The sequence below is a fragment of the Rousettus aegyptiacus genome, unplaced genomic scaffold, assembly GCF_014176215.1.
Source record: "Rousettus aegyptiacus isolate mRouAeg1 unplaced genomic scaffold, mRouAeg1.p scaffold_m13_p_3, whole genome shotgun sequence".
In the NCBI taxonomy this organism is placed as follows: domain Eukaryota; kingdom Metazoa; phylum Chordata; class Mammalia; order Chiroptera; family Pteropodidae; genus Rousettus; species Rousettus aegyptiacus.
In genome coordinates, this window is record NW_023416306.1 from 172,440,664 (window position 1) to 172,459,746 (window position 19,083).

Genomic DNA, 19,083 nt, shown 5'->3' on the forward strand with positions numbered 1-19,083 from the left:
TTTGAGGGGCTATTTTCGTGTGTGTGTGACTGGCTTATTTCACTCAGCATAATACCCTCAAGGTTCATCCATGTTGTTAACATGTCACAATTTCCTTCATTTTTAAGGCCGAAAAATATTCCATCATATGGATATATACCACGTTTTGTCTGTCGTTCATCTGTCAAAGGATACTTCGCTTGTTCCCACATTTTGGCTGTTGTGAATGATGCTGCTGTGAGACCCTGCTTCTCGTTCTTTTGGGTAATGCCCAGAAGTGGAATTGCTGGATTTGGTAAATCCCAGTTACTTCCCTGGCTCATATATTTATTCTTCTGGTGAATTTTAGACGTGGCATCAAGTCCTCTCCAAAAGCATCTCAGTTAGCGTTGCCTGAGTGTGTTTAGGGAGAATTGGTTTCATTCACATTTCGATTGCGCGGCTGAGTGGCGTGAGAGAGTCCCCTGCATGAGAGATTCAGGAGCTCAGATTCTAGTGGAGACGGGGAAATGAACATGTAAACAAATGATTTGTATGTGTTTCCTCTGGTTCAGCACTTGCTTGTCAGATGTGAAAAACCGAGCTCCGGAGAAGTCAAGTCAGACGCCTCGGGCCCCGCTGCCAGGCAGTAGCCGGCGAGAGCTGGGGCTCCAGCGCGCGTGGTGACCCGTGCTGCTTCGTCCTGTGAACTGCGAGTAAATACCTGCAGCATCGTCAGTGTCACACGGCTTGCTGTGGGCTAGTCGGAGTAAAACTTCAACAAGAAGTACAGGCTTTGGGATGCTCCTAGACAATGTGCCTTGTAGAGACACATTTCATGTAGAGGAAATGTGGATAATGTCAGGTAGCGTAGATGAGAACAATAGGCTGTAAATGGCATACAAAATGATCGTGGGAAACCGCGTGACGACACAGCGGCGTGGCCGTCAGGAGGGAGCGAAGCCCGAACCGTGTGTGGAGTCTGACAGGTAGCGAGAGAGGCTGCAAGCGCTCCCTAGCTGGAGAAGCGGACAGTGGCTCTTACGTTGTTCTAGTACCGAGCGTCTCCTGTGTCCTTCTTCGTGCCCCGAGGTGCCCCTTGGGGCTGTAGAAGGGGCTGTGTTTCCAGGGCAGGAACCAGGGGAGCGTTGGAAGCAGTTGTCATTTGAGTGACATGCTGAGGCATGAACGAGCGCGGGCCGCACAGGGCGCAGAGCATTCTACGCACGAGGCGGCGTAGTGTTCGCATTTCACAGCCGTGAGGGCGTCGAGCGGAAGCGCGGGCTTTGTTTTGGAGACCCACTTGGCTGTGTGTGACACGTGGTGTCCTGGGGGACCCGAGAAGCAATGAAACTTCTTAAAAGTTCGGGTTTTACGTAGAGAAGCAGTCGAAGGTTAGCGAAATGAAGTGGACGTGTTAGTAACAGGAAATCGCCAAAGGTTTCTCTAGTGGGCAGCCTTGTCGTTCGAAGCGTGCGCAGAGCTGGGCCAGACCTGGTTCCCGCTCACTTTCCTGTTTTAAGGAAGGACGTTCACCAGAGCAAGTACAGTCAGAGGAAGCAAACGGTGGCCTGCTTCTTAGAGCGGAGTTTGAGAAGAGAAGGAATGCTCTCAAGGTGACTTTATTGTTTGATTCTTTTTAAGGTAGAGTTTGAAAGAGAAGAAGGGGAGCTAGAGGGGGAGCCTCACCCCGCCCACGGGGTCCGTCCCTACGCAGCAGACTTCCTGCACTCGGCCCGGTCGCCTTAGGCGCGGAGGGAGGTTAGCAAGGTGACTCGGGCTTTCCAGAGGCAGACGGTCTCCCTCGGCATGCGTTACCTGTTTTATAGGTTATATAATCAATGCTTTTGCAGTTATTTAAGTCCGATTGTGGTTTTTCATTTTGGAGAAGCTGGTACAGTGGTGAGGAGCGCAGATCTCAGTGTTAAAATAGACAAAAGCGGGACTCATTAGCTATGCCGAAGACAGTCAAGCGGGATAAGTTTTTAAGTTGGATGTCTCTTAACTGTAAAGAAAAAAATAACCTAACATGCTAGACGCAGAGTTTAAAATTGTGTCAAGAGCAAAAGTCGTTGCTGCGTGAGCACGTTAGACTTCATGAAGTACACGTTTTCAGGGTTGTGCAGCGTGTGGCAGTTTCAGATCCATAGTAAATGTCTAAACTTCCATGTAACGGCACAGTCGGTGTCAGGAGTGTCTCTTCAGAGCGCCCTAGTGGCGTCAGCCCGCTGTCGGGGGGGGGGGGGCGAGGGACCTGCCGGCCACCAGACCCTGCGCTGTTTTGACCCCGCTCCGCCCTCCCGACCTCACCCGAAACCTGCTCCCTTCGTCTGGGGTTCTCTTTTCCGAGCGTCCGCACGGCTCGCTCCCTCGGCTCTTCTGGGCCACCGCCTTAGCGTCACTTTCAGGGGCCTTCGGGGGCCTCGCGGGGCGGCAGAGACCGGCACGTGTTCCCCGCTCCTCGCCTGCGTTCCGCCGACGCGCGGTGTGTGCTTGGCGACTGTCCCCTGTGCGGGGGGCCGGCGCGCCGTGCACCACGTCCGCGCACCCCCCCCGCCCACCCCCTGCTGGCGTGAGCACCACGCGTGAACGTGTCTACCGCGTGGGAAGATGCCAGGGGTGTGGCCGCTCTCGTGTGCAGTGGGCCAGCGCAGGCCTGGGGGCTATTTGTTCTGCACCCGGGGCGCCGGGGCTCCTCCCCCATCGCCTTCCTTGCCACTCACCTCGTGCTTACCGCTCACTCGGGAGGTTCCTGAGGCCACGCATGTGCTGGGAACCGGAAGAACGCAAGAGTGACCGTCTGAGTCCCTGCCCCGGTGTAGCTTACAGTCTCACGCAGGGGTCCCCAAGCCCTGGGCTGTGGACCCGTACCGGCCCGTGGCCTGATCGGAACGGGGCCGCACGGCAGGAAGTGAGCGGCGGGCCAGCTTCATGGTATCTGCAGCCGCTCCCCAGTGCCGGCGTCACCTCCTCAGCTCCACCCCAGGTCATCAGACATTAGATTCGCACAGGAGCACCAGGCCCTGGTGCCACAAAGGTTGGGGACCGCTGGTCTAAAGCTGCCCTACTAAGTTTGATTGACAGGAGGGAGAGTGTACCTCGAATTCTCACCTGTTAGTTTTTTGACTCAAGGCTAGGGTTAGGATAAGCTAATATTGGCCTTGGTTTTCAGCTTTTTATAAGTATAAATGAGTATCAAAGAAGCTTGAAGCTTTGATTGAAATTATGTTTTTTAGTGTGTGAAAATTATTTTTATCATTTTTATTCTCGTAAGTGCTTTACAGAACTTACTGGAAAAGACAGAGCTAAATTTACCCAGTAGCGGAAGCCCTCCATTAAATCAAGGATTACTTTACCCTTTAATCTTATCAATCAGTCTTATCTTCATCCATTTAAACTTAAAAAATTTCATTTTTTTACCATAATTTATTTTTTCTGTCCTTATAGACATTTGTTTCATTTTTCACTACCACAGCTGTACTGCTGGGAACATCTTCGGACCTGTTTCTTGATATCCATCGGGAATGTAGCTACTCAGCTCTGAGAGATCAATGCCGAATTATTTTCCAAAGTGGTCAACCTGGTTTATACTGCTACCAATAAAATGCAGAGTTTATGTGCTCCACGTCCTCTCCAATAATTGTTATTGTTGGACTTCTACCTTTTAAACAATACAATTTGTATAGCGTGTCTCATACATACCAAAGAATTTGGCTGTCTTCGTTAGGTACGATGACATTCTGGTTCTGTAAAAGGGACGCCCACATTTTTAAAAGACGCACATTGATGTGTATATAGGCGTGAAGTAACTGGGATGTGCTTTAGAATTCTTCAGCCGGCACCAGGCGCGTTTTCAGCCCAGCCGTCCAGACCGGGTGCAGACGCCGGCTGCCGCCTCGGTGTCGACCGCGCCGCGGCGTGCGGAAAGCGCACCCGCCGCCGGGAATGCGAGCCGATCGTTTGGCGCAAGGACCGCGTCGTGATGCGTGGCGTTCTCAGGGGCTCAGAAGAGAAAGTACGTGTATACGTGGGCTCGGTGGTTTTTGCTTCTTTGTTTTCATCTTAAAAAATAGCTTGAGGTTCCACCTCGAGCACGTGGCCGTGACCACTGCCGCCGTCGTGCTTTCGTGTCGTTTCTCCGGCTCCCGTGCACTGCGATTCTAAGCACAAACGCGTCACACTGGATACAGGAGTCTTTGAACTTTAATTTCCCTGTGTTTAAAAATTAAACTGAGTTTTGGTCCCGACTAATATCCTGTCGTATAGCTTTATTTAACTATGTCCCTATTCTTGACCATCTGTATTTTTTCAGTTTTTCTTCACTATAACACGTCAGTAAGCAACACACGAATAAGCAGCAATTTATAACATCCTTCTCCAGTAGAAAAGAAAGTCTTCCTTGATTCTGCGGATCAGGTTTCCCAGTTCGGTGCATTCTTTTTCGCTGGCACTTAAGACAGTCGGGATTATGTGTGTAATTAATCAGCCACACTTTGAGGTCTATGGAGGCAGAGACTGTCTATTTTTATCATGGCTATATAAGCAGTACTGGGCACACAGTAGGGCCAAAAGAGTTATTGGATCAGTGGGGAATAATTAAATGTAAAACATATCAGTTTATTGTAAAACACCACTCTTCTGCAGCCTACTTTGAAAGCTCAGATTTCTTTGCTAGGTAAAGACCTCCTCCCCGCCCAGGAAACAGGCATTGAAAATGGTCCCACTTAGAGTGGGAAACGGTGCCCCCCCGCCCCGTTTTCTCGCTGTGCCACTGCGCAGTTCAGTTCAGCTTACATTTTCCCAGCTAAAGAAAGTGGGGCCCCCAAGGAGGAAGTGACTTGTGAAAGTTTGTGGTGGGCAGAGCCTCGTCAGATCCCCGGGCACTTCCTGTGACCCTCCAGTGGCTCTCGGTCCCGTTTGAGATCCCTTTTTCCTGGGCCCTCGCGTATAGATGGGTTGTATTGAGGGGAGGATGTAAGGAGTCACTAGGATGTGCAGACTTTTAAATCCTGCTGTCTCCTTCCTCCCCTGCCCATAATCCCTCAGCAGGAGGTGGACTTTAAATTGGTAATTTAAAAAACTGTAGTCACTGAAAGGAAAGTTTTTTGAGTGATTGAAAATCACACTCACAAATTCAGAAACCTCAAAGGGTATTTCTTCTTGTTCGTGTGGTTTTGATATTGTCATAATCTTTTTAACACCAGAACCTTCAAATTTGGTGTTTGTCGAGATGATGTTTATCCCATTAAAATGGGGAGTGTGATCAGCATTTTCTACCCATGTCGCCACATATTAATATTATGCTCTAATACGTTGATTTCCCAAACTGGCCCATCATAATTACCTGAGCACATTACAAAAACAAACCAAAAACAGCTTAGAGTACAGTTGGTTCTCGTCTTGATCTAGGTGTTTCCTTTTCTGAAAATTTACCAAGTTGTGCCCTCCTATGTGTGCTTTTCTCTGTGCACATTGTACTATGTAACAACGACTGTACACATACACCCATGCACATGTATACACACAAACACGCGTACATGCTTACATACCTAGACATGCAAAACAGAGTGGAGCCTGACAGCTAGTGTTTTGAAGCTGTCGGTCAGCTGGTCCCCACTGGCCAGGGCCAGGAGCTGCAGAATTGGACCCTGCCTTCAGGGACCGCAAGCCCTGGTGTGCTCTGTCTTGCTGGACTGATGATGTCTGTGGTTCTGAGCTGCTCCTCTTAAGGCTAGTTGAATCTCACGAGTGTTTATGAAGGAGTTAACTTTAATGGTACTTTACATGTGTATATTTCGACTCCTGCTACTTTGCGAAGGGGCGAGCAGGATACCAGTAGCGTTCTTGTTTATAATTGAGAAAACGGCTCTAGTCTTCTAGTTCCTGATGAAGCCAAGGACTGACTGCCTTGTGTCCAGGACCCTTCCTGCCAGTCTGCTCGGAGGCCGTGGGTAAACAAACAGCGTAGCCCTTTTGTTTTTTCCTCTCTCTTTTAATGTCAGGAAAATGTCGCCTTTACTTAGAAGAGGTGCAGACTGTGTTTTGAGCGTGGTTCCTTTCTTCAGCTCATTGTACAAAGCGAAACATAGGTGAGAGCCACCGAAGTTAATTTGAGTAAACAGTTGCCCACTGAGGGACTCAGGCATCGAGTCAATTGACTGGAAGTGAAAGAGACCAGGGGGACGGGGCGTCACCTTGCCCATGCTCTTTACCGGGGGCTTCGGGCGTTCTCCAGGAGAAAGAGAGCTGTTTTGACGAGTCACGACCAGCTGTCACTCTGGTGACAATCTTTCTTTAAAAGAGGTCTTTACGAGAGGTCCGCCTCTGCCTTTCTGGACGAAGCACAGATGCGTGCGTCCTGGAGTGGAGGCGAGCGAAGGGATGCTCCGATCCTGTTAGTGGAAGGTTCTTGAAATGCAGCGCACACACAAACTGAGCTGAACATGAACATGTTCACACAGTGACTCCTACGGTGTTAGCCTGGAAGACACTTTCAAGGTCCTGCTTCCTGTCCCTTCTTGGACTGGTGTGGAGACAGGCACAGGGCGCAGGGGCAGAACTGGTCCGAGGTCACGCAGGCTGACCCTGGACGGGGGAGGGACACAGCGCAGCGCGGGTGGGGACAGATGCCAGGAGCTGGCTTAATGTGCGGCGTATTTCTTATGTCCACTTGATCAGGTCGCCGTCTGAGAGACTGGTGTGGGTTTTGTAGTATTTACGAGAGTATCAGAGTGGGGGGAGCTTTCTCTGTAAGGTGGGATTTTAACAAAACTACATTAAGAAATAGCATGTTCATAAAGAAAGTGCATTTTATTACTTAGTAGGAAGGACTGGTTCGTTTTATTTTACTCTGGTGGAGTCTCTGTGGCTTGTCTTGTTTCTTGTGCCCTCTTTTCCCTGGGTATTCAGAGGGATCATTGAAACAGTTAAGTGTAACAATATCCGTGTCCACCAGGGGGCATAATTGCTCTACTTACATAATTTCAGCTCGTTTTGGTTGTTACAGTGATAACTCATTTCTCATTTTAATAATACCAGGAGAGCCCACAATATTTGTTTTTATATTCTCAAAGAAAATTGGGCATGCTCAGTTTGAGGTACAAGAGAGAAATAAATAAGTTTCCTTTGCAGTAGCTAGTGCAGCTCCACATGTTACGATAGTAACATTTTTAAAAGCTGTAGTAAGGCTCTGGCTTTGTCCCCAGCCCACCCCGCGGTGTCAGCCTCTTGCTCTGCGTAGACTACGCAGGCTCACAGGACGTTCGCCTAGGCAGCGTCTGGGGGGTGGGATGGGCGAGTTAGGGTTACTGTGGCAGTTTACATCTGCTTTCTTTCCCTCTTTTGCAATTGAATTTAAGACTGTTACTAGAGGTACGAGGGCAGGTAGTTCATGGCATGAAAACACGAATGTGGAAACAGGCGAAGCCCAGTGCAAGCCAGCCGTTTACCTGCACTTCTGGTTTCCCTGTTTCCGCCATCAGCCACAGTTCCCAGCCTAGGTAGACCGTTGATGAGCCTTGCTCGGCTCTCTGCCGTGGGGACCGTTCTCATCTGAGGTGCTCATCTCCCTGTCTCCTTGACTCGAGAGGGAGGGTAGCATATGGAGGCCCTGGAGTCACACACTCTGCATTTATGTGAGTTCTGTTTCTACTTATTGGCCGTGTGATCTTGGCCAAATTATGTAATTTCTCTGACCCCTGCTTTCTTCATTTGTGAATGAGAGTGATGATAGAATTATTGGAGGGTATTAAAGTGGTAATCCTTATGAAGAGCTTAGAACACTGGCTGGCACATAATAAATTCTTACATGTTAAATACAGTCGTTACTTTATCAGTATAACCGTTGAATCTTTAGAAACCTTTTCTTGATGTATCATCATCATTTGCTGATAATTTCGCATCCCCATGCTACTGTACGTCTAGACTATTATTTTATGTGTTTATGTCTCTTCTGTTACCTGTTTGTTTTCTGTTGTTTCAAGCCACTGCAGGAAATCAGTTCGTTTTTCTTTTGTGTCTTGGCCTGCCGTTTGCTCCGATGTTCTGACACAGTAAGGGTAGCTCAACAAACGTTTGATTAGGCTTTAGGAATTTTGTAGATTTTCTTGATGAATCTCACACTCTACCTTTAAGTGATGTTGCCCTGAAAACACACTCACTCACCTGTGCTTTCCATAATGGTAAGTTCTTGTCAGAAAAAGCTGGCGCTCTGTACAGTCTGTATATTTCTTACAGAATCATTGATGCCTTCTTTATCCATGATGCACGTCTTTAGCCATCGTAATTTAAGTGGACAGTTCTTGTTTCCATAAGACTTTTCAAGTTTTAAAATACTTCATTGTGGGATGATATCGATTGTTTTCAAAGCAGAGCACACTTGATTCGGTGACCGATTCTTCTGATTCTGCTGACACCCAGATGGCTCCCTGGTGCTGCCCCCTGTGCACTGGGGAGGGCCGGTGGGCGCGGAGGCCCAGGCCTGGCCCGGGGGGATGTCCTGGCGCTGACTCAGGCAGCAGACTTTGCCCCTGTCCCAGAACGCACCTCCCCCAGTGACGCGGCCTGCGCCGCTGCTCGGCCCGGAGCAGACGACTCCCCTGCGTCTGTCAGGGGCCGCATCAGGATCGCGTTGCCGGAGATGCATTCGGGGTCTGGGCTTTTGTTATCTTTGTTTCCACGCCAAGTGGTTTGTGTGTCTCTTGCTTGCTTCCTTGTTTCTTCTTTACGGTCTGGTCATCCTTTGTTTTTCATGAGGGCCATTCGGAGCGGATTTTATTTTCTTAGGTTGAAAGCTTATTTTTGCTTAAGGGAACCATGTGGGAGAGGTTGGCCAGGGCACACTTTCCATCGCACCATGTCCCACCTGCAGCTCCTGGCACGCTCTGTCCAGGAGCACAGTAGGTGCTGGGGAAGCATCGGAGGTTCCAGAAGGTGTGACCGCTGGCCAGGGCCCTCTGATGGTTAAAGGGAATAAGCACTCAGGACTGTGCGGCGAAGGATGAGGCAAGGCCTTTCACCAGCGTTATTTGTACAGATGGCGGTATTCATTGTGATTTGACTGTAGTCCAGAACATTCCGTGAGGAGTAGGTGTCGCTTTCACAGTTAGGTGATAATAACCCGGCCCTCCTGGGCAGAGCGCCCTCCTAGACTGTCCAGGGGCTGCGGAAGGGAAGACAGCCTGAGAGGGACCCCGCTGCGCCTGCGCCCGTTCAGACGGGGCCGAGCGACCCGCGGCTTTTTTACCCCCACCCCCTCCCCGTGCCCCGCGCTTCCGTTAAGTGGCTGGAAAAGAGCCCGAAGTGTTGAGTGGCACATTCCGCAGCGCCCCAGATCCGCCCAGCAAGTGTGTGTCTATCTGTGCTGGGCACGGGGACAATGAAGAGTGAAAGACGGTGTTTTTGTTAGTGAGCGTCACAAGTTGCCGGGTTCCCCGTACAGTCACCTGCTTCATCACACCTTCCAGGCACCTGGTGGACATTCCAGGTGACATCAGGGAAGTAGCCGTGATAGGGACTTGTTTGCTTTAGCGCTGAGTCTTCAGCATGGTCTCGAGGAAAATCTAAAAGCCGTGTGGTTTTAAAGGCAGCTTGGCCAGGACGCTGGCCGCGCGCGTCGTGGTAAATGCCACAGCAGCCGTGGCCACCGCAGTCAGGCGCACTGCTGCAGTGTTTCCCCTGCCGGCCAGTTTTTATGTTCACCAGGAGAGCAAATGACAACAGTACGTTCGAAGAATGCTTTTGTTTTTCTGAAGTTTTCAGCTAAATTTTATAGCTAATTCTGGTTGCTGGCATCAGAGACCGCTTAATGACTGCGACTATGCAGCAGAGCAGCTAGCGCAGAGGCCACCTGCTCGAGCCGTGGGCAGGACGGGCTCCCGGGGCAGCACGCACCCAGCCCACACGTTTGCCTAGAGAGCGTGAGCCCAGCTGGTGGCCGTGTACGTAGCACGTGATCCTGGCTGGGCTCAGGCAGATCACTGTGTCAGGAGAGCCGTGGGCTTGCAGAACCGAGACTGCGGAACACACACGTGGGGTTCATTCACTGTCGGATCGCCCAGCGTCGTGAAAAGCCACCCGCAAAGCAGACCTGCCCCGGGTCAACCCTCGAGTCACTGTCGGCCCCTTCCCCCGAGGCGTCCTCGACCCCAGCGCGCTCACTACCCAGTTTCGATCGTCTGAACCGAAGTCGCCGTCCCCCCACGTGCTGCCATTGCCGTCCAGGTCTCCTGAGTGCCACCCGTCCAGCAGACTCTGGCCAGGTGTGCAGAGCACCTGTTCATGCAGCCTCACCTCACAGGAGCTTCCCCCTCCCCCCAAGACTCTTAGAGCAATTTTCCCATATTTGGCACAAAATCACCCTCTTGCGAAGTAAAATAAGCAAGGGACACACTTTGGAGTAATGTCCTCCCCTGTTTTTAAAATGACCAGTTTCAACTTTTGTGACAGACCAATGTCATTTGGTTTGGCATTCACTGACTCTCGGGTCAACTGGAATTTGACTACATTCTGAGCAAAGTAACCAGTCAATTTGTAAGTACCTTAAATGTTAAAAAAGGAAATAGAAAATGAATGCCTCAGTATTGAAATTAATATTGAGTTGCACTATATGTAGTTACTACTCGAATTAAGTTGCCTTTTTTTATCAGTGGAAAATTTTTCCCCCCAGTATTAGAATATATGCTAATAAAAGTTCGAAATATTTTTCCGAATCGATTCCTTTGTCCTAAGTTGGTGGTCGGCTCCACCGCAGTTAGGAGCGGTGGTTGTGGCGTGGAATTCCTGACTCTGTCAGCGGTCCGCTGGGCGCCGTCCTGCTGGGCAGGCGGCCCGCCCGGAGCCTGGCTTCTCAGCGCCGTGGTGGTCATCCCGCGTGGAGCGTAAGATCGGGGGAGAGAACCGGGGCGAGTGCGGGGTGCCGTTTGTTTCATCCAATTTTATGCTGTCTGACATTTTATTTTTTTTTAGTTTGTGTTATTCTTGTACTTTTTATAAAGAAACGTGATTTATTAATATAAGGAAGTGCTGTCCATTAGTCGTAGCTCATTTTTCTGGAAAGAAGACTAGAAAATGTAGAGTGGGAGTAGATTCGTCTTTGGGGGTGACAGCTTCTGGGGACCAAGTCAGTTTTCCTGGCTGCCTCCTTAGTGCGTGGAAGCCGGCACGCACCTTCTCGTGCGGAGTTTGAAAGCAAATCCCAGACATTGGTTCATCTAATTTATCTCTTAGATTTTTTAAAAACATAACAATAGGTGGTTTGTTCTTCAGCCTCGGCTGAGACTAAAAACGAACGTCAATTTAATATTTTTTTACTTCTAAGTATTTTTCAGGGTACCAATGAAATACTTGTGTATTATAGAAAATTTAAGTAGAACCAAGTTTTTAAAAAAACAATTATAATCTTGCCATCCAGAGATAAGTACTGTTTGTTTGCGTATATTTTCAGCCATGTCTCTGTGAGACGTATGTGTGTAAGGTCCACAGCGGGATCGTATTAGCCGGTTCTGTTCTGTGACCGTCCGCGTCCTTATGTTTATCTGGGGCCTGGACCACGCACGTCGGCCGCGAGTCCAGCGCTCACAGACTGCGCTCTGCCCGCGGTTGTTCACTGGCCTCTCGTCTTGTTTTTCAGTGGACGAATACATCGCCATTGCTAAAGAGAAGCATGGGTACAACATGGAACAGGTAAGGATGTGGCTTGCTTTCGTCGTAGAGATGAGTTTTTAGAACTAACTCGTTAAATGTGTTTTGTCGTGTGTGTGAAGTAGCAGCGTTTCGTCATCAGCGATTTCTGGGGGGTTACTCGTGGTCTCACACAAGGCCCAGGTCCCAGGCGCTCTCTGAGGCGTGCGTGACAGGCCCTTGGGTTTCAAGGGCACCGTGGATCTTGCAGGCCTGCAGCTCCGGCGGCAGAGGCGCCGAGGGCTGGGTACTTGGGCACAACGCTTTCTTACTTGAATATGTGGTTTGTCATTTATGTGGTTGTGTGATAGTTTTTTCCTGACTCATGTTGTCACACTCAAATCTATAGTATTTTAATATTAATTGTTTTGAATCACTTTCAGGTTGTAAAATTGGACTAAGGCTTTTTTAAAAAAATCGTTTGGAGCCTATTAGTGAGAAATCCATGAGATTTATTTATTTTTTCCAGAAGTGCAGTATCTTATTTCAAAGCCTTATTTCTAATTACTGTTTTTGAAATAAGCACATTAAGTTAGATGAGTGCTTTTCTTGGCATCGATCTAGATTTTTACAGCCCGTAAGTTACTCATGTTTCTCATTTACCCAAATGACTAAGGGTGCCAGCAGTCGAGGTTATATGGAATTGGACTCTTTTGTTCAGCCTTGGCCTTATTTTAATTATTCTACCCTGTTAGAACTGTTAGGAAAGCCAGTTAAAATAAGATAGTTCCAGAATCTTACAAAGCAAAAAATGTATGCTGCTTCTTTTCCAACCCTACTTATGAACTTAACTCAAGTTGCCCAGAAAAATTATCAATTTTTATTCTACTTAGTGTAAATGTTTTTGGGTGATTGCTAAATACAGGAGTTGTTTAAGACTTCTGGCCTTTTAAAAGTATGACTGTTTTTACTTTAGATTTGTAATACAAGAAATTTCTCAGGAAAATATTCTAGAGTTATCCCTCTTGTTTCTAATTTGTTCCTCACCCATTTGTGTATTTTTCCTTTCTGAGCTGAAAAAAAAAAAAGTTTTATGTTTGCGTTTTGGGGGCAAAAGAATCACAGAGCAGTTGCGTGCTTTTATGACTAGGCCCCCCGCTCCGTGCGCGGGGCGGCGGGTGCAGACGGGGCCGCGCTGCCGTTGCCACTCGCTGGCACCAGGACATTGGCGAGTCGCTCAGTTTCTCAGGGCCCACGTGTTCTAAGTCAAGAAGAGAGAATAATGGACCCCGTGCCTCAGGGCTTGTGGGATGAAGGAGTTAGGCCGCGTCAGCCACTTAGCGACACACACGAGTTAGCTGTCTGCTTGTCTGGGTGTGAGGACGTACACGCTCTTCTTTTGCCAACCTCATTTCCATTTTAATGTCGCATTCCCGTTTTTGGTCTAAAATTTCACTGATGCTATTTTTCTAGGCTCTTGGGATGCTCTTTTGGCATAAGCATAATATTGAAAAATCATTGGCTGATTTGCCCAACTTTACCCCCTTCCCAGATGAGTGGACTGTGGAAGATAAAGTCTTGTTTGAGCAAGCCTTTAGTTTTCATGGGAAAACTTTTCATAGAATTCAACAAATGGTGAGTAGACGAGATGCTGAATCCCCCACCTCCACCCCAGCAGCATACCCGAGGGCTAGGGGCGTCACCTGCAGGCATGAGCAGTCTCGTTTTTAATGAAGCTTGCTTTAGGAACAGCAGCTCACTCCTTGTCGTGGGCGTGGGCGGGCGAGAGGCTTCAGATCACAGCAGTGAAGCAGTTCCTAGAACTTCCCAGTTCGAAGGCTGGAACTCAGCCCCCGCCCCTCCCGCCACGCAGGCTCCCCTGTGGGGACTCCCCAGCAGCTCAGTCCAATAGAAAGGATCTTTGATGGTTATTTGATGAGCTAGAGCATCCTGGGGCCCTGTCTGCCTGGGAAAGGCTTGATTATTTTCTACGTTCTAGAATGTTGTTTGGCGGACCCCTACCATGAAAGCTTATTGACCGTTACATGAGTGCTAAAATGAACTTTTAAAAATAACCCCAAAACTGTGTTAGAAACTTGAGTGTGAAAACTGATTCATCTTAAACTGACTTTACAATTTTTCGTGAGCTAATAAGTTTCATTTACAGTCAAACTTAAGCAATTTTTAAATGTGTCGATGAGAGTAGTTTCATGAATTTTTTCCTTATTAGAGAAAAAGGGCCGTGACTGATGGTATTTCTGAGTATGCGACAATGATCCTAATTAAGTGTGTCTAATCGCATTTGATTTTTTAAAGGTTAGTCTTAAATGTAAGCCGACTCATTTTTTATATTTAGCTTCCTGACAAATCTATAGCAAGTCTGGTGAAATTTTACTACTCTTGGAAGAAAACGAGAACTAAGACCAGCGTGATGGATCGCCATGCTCGCAAGCAGAAGCGGGAGCGGGAGGAAAGGTCAGTGGCGCCCGGGGGGGCCGCGCCACCACTGGGAACCGCCTGAGTCCGGGAAGCCCTACGAGCTGGTGGGCGCACAGGGACGGCGGGGCGGCTGGATTTCCCAGTGCCTTCCCGCGGGAGACAGCTTCCACAGACACCCTGCGCTGAGGGTTCGCGCGCCTGGGGGCCTTCCTGCCTGTCCCCGCCTGCCCCTTAAGGGCATCTCCTCTTAATAGAAAGGAGTCTGTCATTCCCTAAGTTGACATTATTCGGTATGTTCGTGCAGATTCATTTGATGTGTTTTCCTGTTCGGTGTGTTAAAAGACGTGGTGCCGTTGAGGCCGCTTCTTCCCTCTTTGACCCTCTGCTTAGTGTATGCGAGTGAGTGACACATTCCGTGGGAAGGATGACGTGCTGAGCAGCTGCATCTTCGCCGTCACTTCCTCTGTCTGGCCTGCAGCACGGCACGTGGGGGCGGCAGCGTGCCCCCATACACGAGTGGACCCCTCCGGGCTCCGAGGGAGGGTCCGCTCGGCCGCGCGCAGGCGGGTTTTAGCTCAGCGGGCTCCCCCGGGCCCGCGTCCTCAGCTCTAGAGTGCAGACGCTGAAAGTCCAGGCGTCAGCACCCAAACGCGGCGGTTCTGCGTTGGGTTCGTGGGAGTATAGACGTCTTTTTGAAATTATATTTTCCATATTTTCTCTGATACATCATTTTTGTAAATTAGTAATCAGCCTCATCTCAGGAGAATAGTTTATGATTGCAAATGAAGGAGAATAACGTGAGAACAAATCGAGAGTTGTATATCACTTGGGAGAATTCAGATCTCTCGGGCCAAGTGTACGGTGAGAGTGCCGCACACGTCTCGAGCCTCCTCCAGCTGCGAGCTGCCGTGCAGTGCGCATCAGTGCTGTCAGTGACCGCAGAAGTGTGGCAAGCCCGCTGAGTCTGTTTTTAGCGTCGTAGCAACTTAAGATGGACGTTTTTTATTTCCATTATGTGTTTAAGTCCATGTTACTGTTTATAAATTAGGTTTATTACTATAAACAGGTGCATTCCGCTAAGCTGAAACCAGAATTCAATTTAAAAAGCAAATGGAGATTTGTTACCCTGGAGCATCGGCTGACACGCCGCTGTCCTCACCTGCCAGGTGGTTTCTTTCATTACTGCCACGGGCGGCCGAGCTGCCGTGTGCCACCTCCCCCGTGCGGTTCACCCCTCTCAGGATGCAGACAGGGAAGGACACACCTGCCCTGGCCAGGGCACCCGAGACACTGTCTTTGTGCTGCAACTTGCCCATGAAAGTCATGGCAGGGGCTGGGGCAAAATTCCCTCACAATCCCAGGCGCTCTCTTTTCTTTCTCAGCCAGAACGTCCTGCCGCGTCGGGCTGGGGGCGGGTTGGGGGAAGGGGTCGTATGGTGGGCGCAGTCTGTTTTGTAACTACCAGTTTGTACTTCTTAATCCCCTCCCCGTTTTCAACCAATTCCCCTCCCATCTGGCAACCGTCAGTTTGTTCTCTGTATTTGAGTCTGTTTCTGTTTTTGGTCATTTTTTTTGTTCTTTAGATTCCATGTGTATAAGTGAAATTATACGGTATTTGTCTCTCTGTCTGACTTATTTCACTCAGTATCGTACCCTCTAGGTCCATCCATGTTGTCACAAGTGGTAAGATTTACTTTTTTGTGATGTCTGAGTAAAATTCCATTGTATATGTATGTACCCTGATTTCTATTTCCAGTCGTCTGTTGACAGACACTTGGGTCTTGTTTGCTTATCCATTCAGCCACCCTGTGTCTTCTGATTGGAGCATTTAATCCATTTACATTTGAAGTAATCACTGATAGGTAATAGTTATTACCATTTTATTATTCACATTTTTTATCTTCAGGAAGTCTCTTTAACATTTCTTGTAATACTGATTTGGTGGTGATGAACTTTCACTTTTTGTTTGGGAACAAAATAATCTTTAAGTAATATTTACTTGTCTTTCAGTGAGGATGAACTAGAAGAAGCAAATGGAAACAATCCTATTGACATTGAGATGGATCAAAATAAGGAGAGCAAAAAGGAGGTATTTTTTCCCCTTTAGAAAAGTAAATGTTATTGCTAGTTCCATAAGTAAAGTGTTTTTACTTAGTCTGCTCAACATATTAAGGGCTGTGTATAGGACATCACAGTATGACATTTTAAACAATATCAAATTTACTTTATGGAACTTAGAATTGCGTTTGCCAAGAAACATGAGTACAAGAAGTCTTAAAAGAAAAAATAGCATCGGCGAGGACAATTTTGTCTAGGGCAGCGGCCCTCGCCACCTTCTCTCCTGAGCTGCCAGCTCAGTCAGTCAGGAAGCAGGCGTTGGCGAGGCCCAGGCTAGAGTGCGGCTCCTCGCAGCCTCGGGTCTCCTTCTGAGCTGTCGCTGGCCAACAGCTCTGCACACTCTTGGTCAGGGGGTGACTGCAGGTGATTGCTGAGGGCTGGTGGACTTGGTGCAAGTCCTCATTACTCAGAATCAATAGTGCAGGTTCATACGAGGGTGAGCCTCACACACGGCGAAGTTCTAGCTGTTCACCTCTTAAAAATCAGTATGCCAGAGGTTTTTAGTCTGGATTCAGAGAGTCCACAGATTCCCACAATTGTGGATGACTGTTTTGGTATATTTATAACATTTGTTTATTGTAAACTGTCTACTGAGAACAATGGGATATCAGGATGATCTTAGATTTTTAAATGGGTCTTACAGTCTTGCATTAATTCGTCCATTCGTAAAATTAATGAAACATGCGGGCTCCCCAAAGCCCTTCCAAGGAAACCCAGGGCTCCGTGGCACAGGTCGGAAGCCCCCACAATCCAGCACCACTCACAGCAGGCCCTGGTGGCGTGCCACCGTGATACCTGCAGGACACGGCTCCTTTGCCCACTGGCGCCGTTCAGCCCCTCGGTCGGGCTGGAGCACTGAATCCCATTGTGGGTATGACTTCCATATGTGGTCACAGGAGAGTTTTTCTGAAAATAAGAGTCTAAAGTGTCAGTAAAATCCCAAAGGGTTCTTCTCTATCTCAAAAGATTCTAAAGTATAAGAACAGCTGTTTTAGCATGGAAAACCAAAAGGGTCTAGACACACTCGAACTTTCAAGTTGCATCAGTAATACATGTTTTTATAGACGAAGCATGAAATACAACTAAACAAAAAGGAGAAGGTGAACATGACAGTCACACAGAATCACCGTTAACATTTTGGTGACCTTTTCCAGGTGACTTCCTCTGTAAAATGTGTGTGCCCACATACATAATTCTGAATACTTTCACAAACATGAGATGGATCTTAATATGTAACATTTATAACCTTTTAAATTTACTGTACCTTATCCATGTTTTTATGCCAAATACATTTGTATACACAACTGTTATTCTATCATACAGAACTTTAATAGTTGAGTAAATTAACCTACTATGGGTTTTTACAGTTTTTTGACCCTGCTTTTTGCTATTATAAACAAAGCTAAACTGATCTCATAATTATTTGTGCACTTCATTTTTTTCATTATAATTAATTTCTAGAAGTTGAATCGTTGAGTCAAAGTGCTCCAGGTACATTTTTAGGCTCCTTCTGGTTTCATGTATATATAAATGTGTATGTGTGCGCGCGCATGCGCACGCACACACACATACATGCATCTCTCTCTCTCTCTCTCTCTATCTCTCTCTCTCACCAAATTGGAAACTGGTCATTCTTTCTGGATGGCACTTTGCCAGTGATTTATATGAGTGCTCAAATTACAAGATTATTTTAAGAGTTAGATAAATTAAGAATGTTTGAGAAACCAAATTATGCTTAGAATTTTTAGTGAGCTCTGTTTTGATGCGTTGTTTATTAGGTTCTTCAGTGCAACATTTTAAATGGAAGAGAAAAGGGTTGATTTTATATTAATTTCTGTAATCCTTATTTGTGTTGCTCAATTTCCGATTCAAAAAGAAAACTGGTTAAATAGTAGTTTCTTGATGTACTAAAATATTGTTAAAACACACACATCATCAGTAGGTGATCTTCACTAAACAGAGTGCTATTACAGAATATAGTTTGCTGCCTAATATTTTGATGTATTATTTATTACCACTTGTTCAAGAACTTATTGCTGCCATTTTAGTTTGCATGGTCTTTTTATTTTAGTCTTTTAAAATATGAAGCAAAAAGTAAGATACTGTTTTCTCCTTGCCAAGATTTTACTGCATTTCATGTCTGAAGGATTGGTTTTAGAGACAGCACTTAAAAAATTAGCAGTCATGCATTTTAAAATGACAACATGTATTTTTTGAAGCATGTTTTTAGGGCATAGTTGCCCTAAAAGTCATGTCATCCCCCCCAAAAAAAAAAGATATATAAAAAAGTCATAGTTTCATATTTATTTTTTTAAACTTCTATGAAGATTTGGAGAATTTAAGTGACTTTTTATACACGTACTATATCTTTCTGTGTTCATATGTCCATCTGCACTACTGAGGACTGTTAGGATAAAATAGCTTCTTATTCATATATATATAAAGCTCACTGGAAGAGAATGCAGACTTTTTCCTTCCTGTATTATTACAGGAAGCTCAGAATGCTTATTGTCAGAGGCTTAAAGTGATAGAATGAGGCTGTGTCTATGCGAGAAGGAAGTGGAGTCCACTTTGAAGTTCAGTAGCTAATGTTTTTGTCTGTTTGTAGATGGCAATTCTGATATGGCATGATCTTTGTCTTAGGTTGTTTGGAGCCATGTTAAGGAAATATGCTTATTACTGTTCACTTGGCGTTTTAATTTTTTTAGCATCTCATTTATCACATGTGTATCGTGCAGGTGCCGCCTACTGAGACAGTTCCTCAGATCAAAAAAGAAAAACATAGCACACAAGCTAAAAATAGAGCGAAAAGGAAACCTCCGAAAGGAATGTTTCTCTCTCAAGAGGACGTGGAGGCCGTCTCTGCCAACGCCACCGCTGCTACCACGGTGCTCAGACAGCTGGACATGGAGCTGGTCTCGGTCAAACGGCAGGTACGCGCGGCCCGGT

The 19,083-nt window shown here is 47.2% G+C and overlaps 1 protein-coding gene across 3 annotated transcripts in view; it reads left to right on the plus strand.

The window, feature by feature from the left end:
• Positions 1-19,083, plus strand: part of RCOR1 (REST corepressor 1) — a 97,860-nt gene that overhangs the window by 65,299 nt on the left and 13,478 nt on the right. For all 3 annotated transcript variants that reach the window (XM_036239502.1, XM_036239500.1, XM_036239501.1), the window contains 5 exons: positions 11,588-11,640; positions 13,051-13,212; positions 13,934-14,052; positions 16,027-16,105; positions 18,873-19,067. In XM_036239502.1, coding sequence (XP_036095395.1) covers positions 11,588-11,640; positions 13,051-13,212; positions 13,934-14,052; positions 16,027-16,105; positions 18,873-19,067 — 608 coding nt within the window. The remainder of the gene's footprint in view (positions 1-11,587; positions 11,641-13,050; positions 13,213-13,933; positions 14,053-16,026; positions 16,106-18,872; positions 19,068-19,083) is intronic.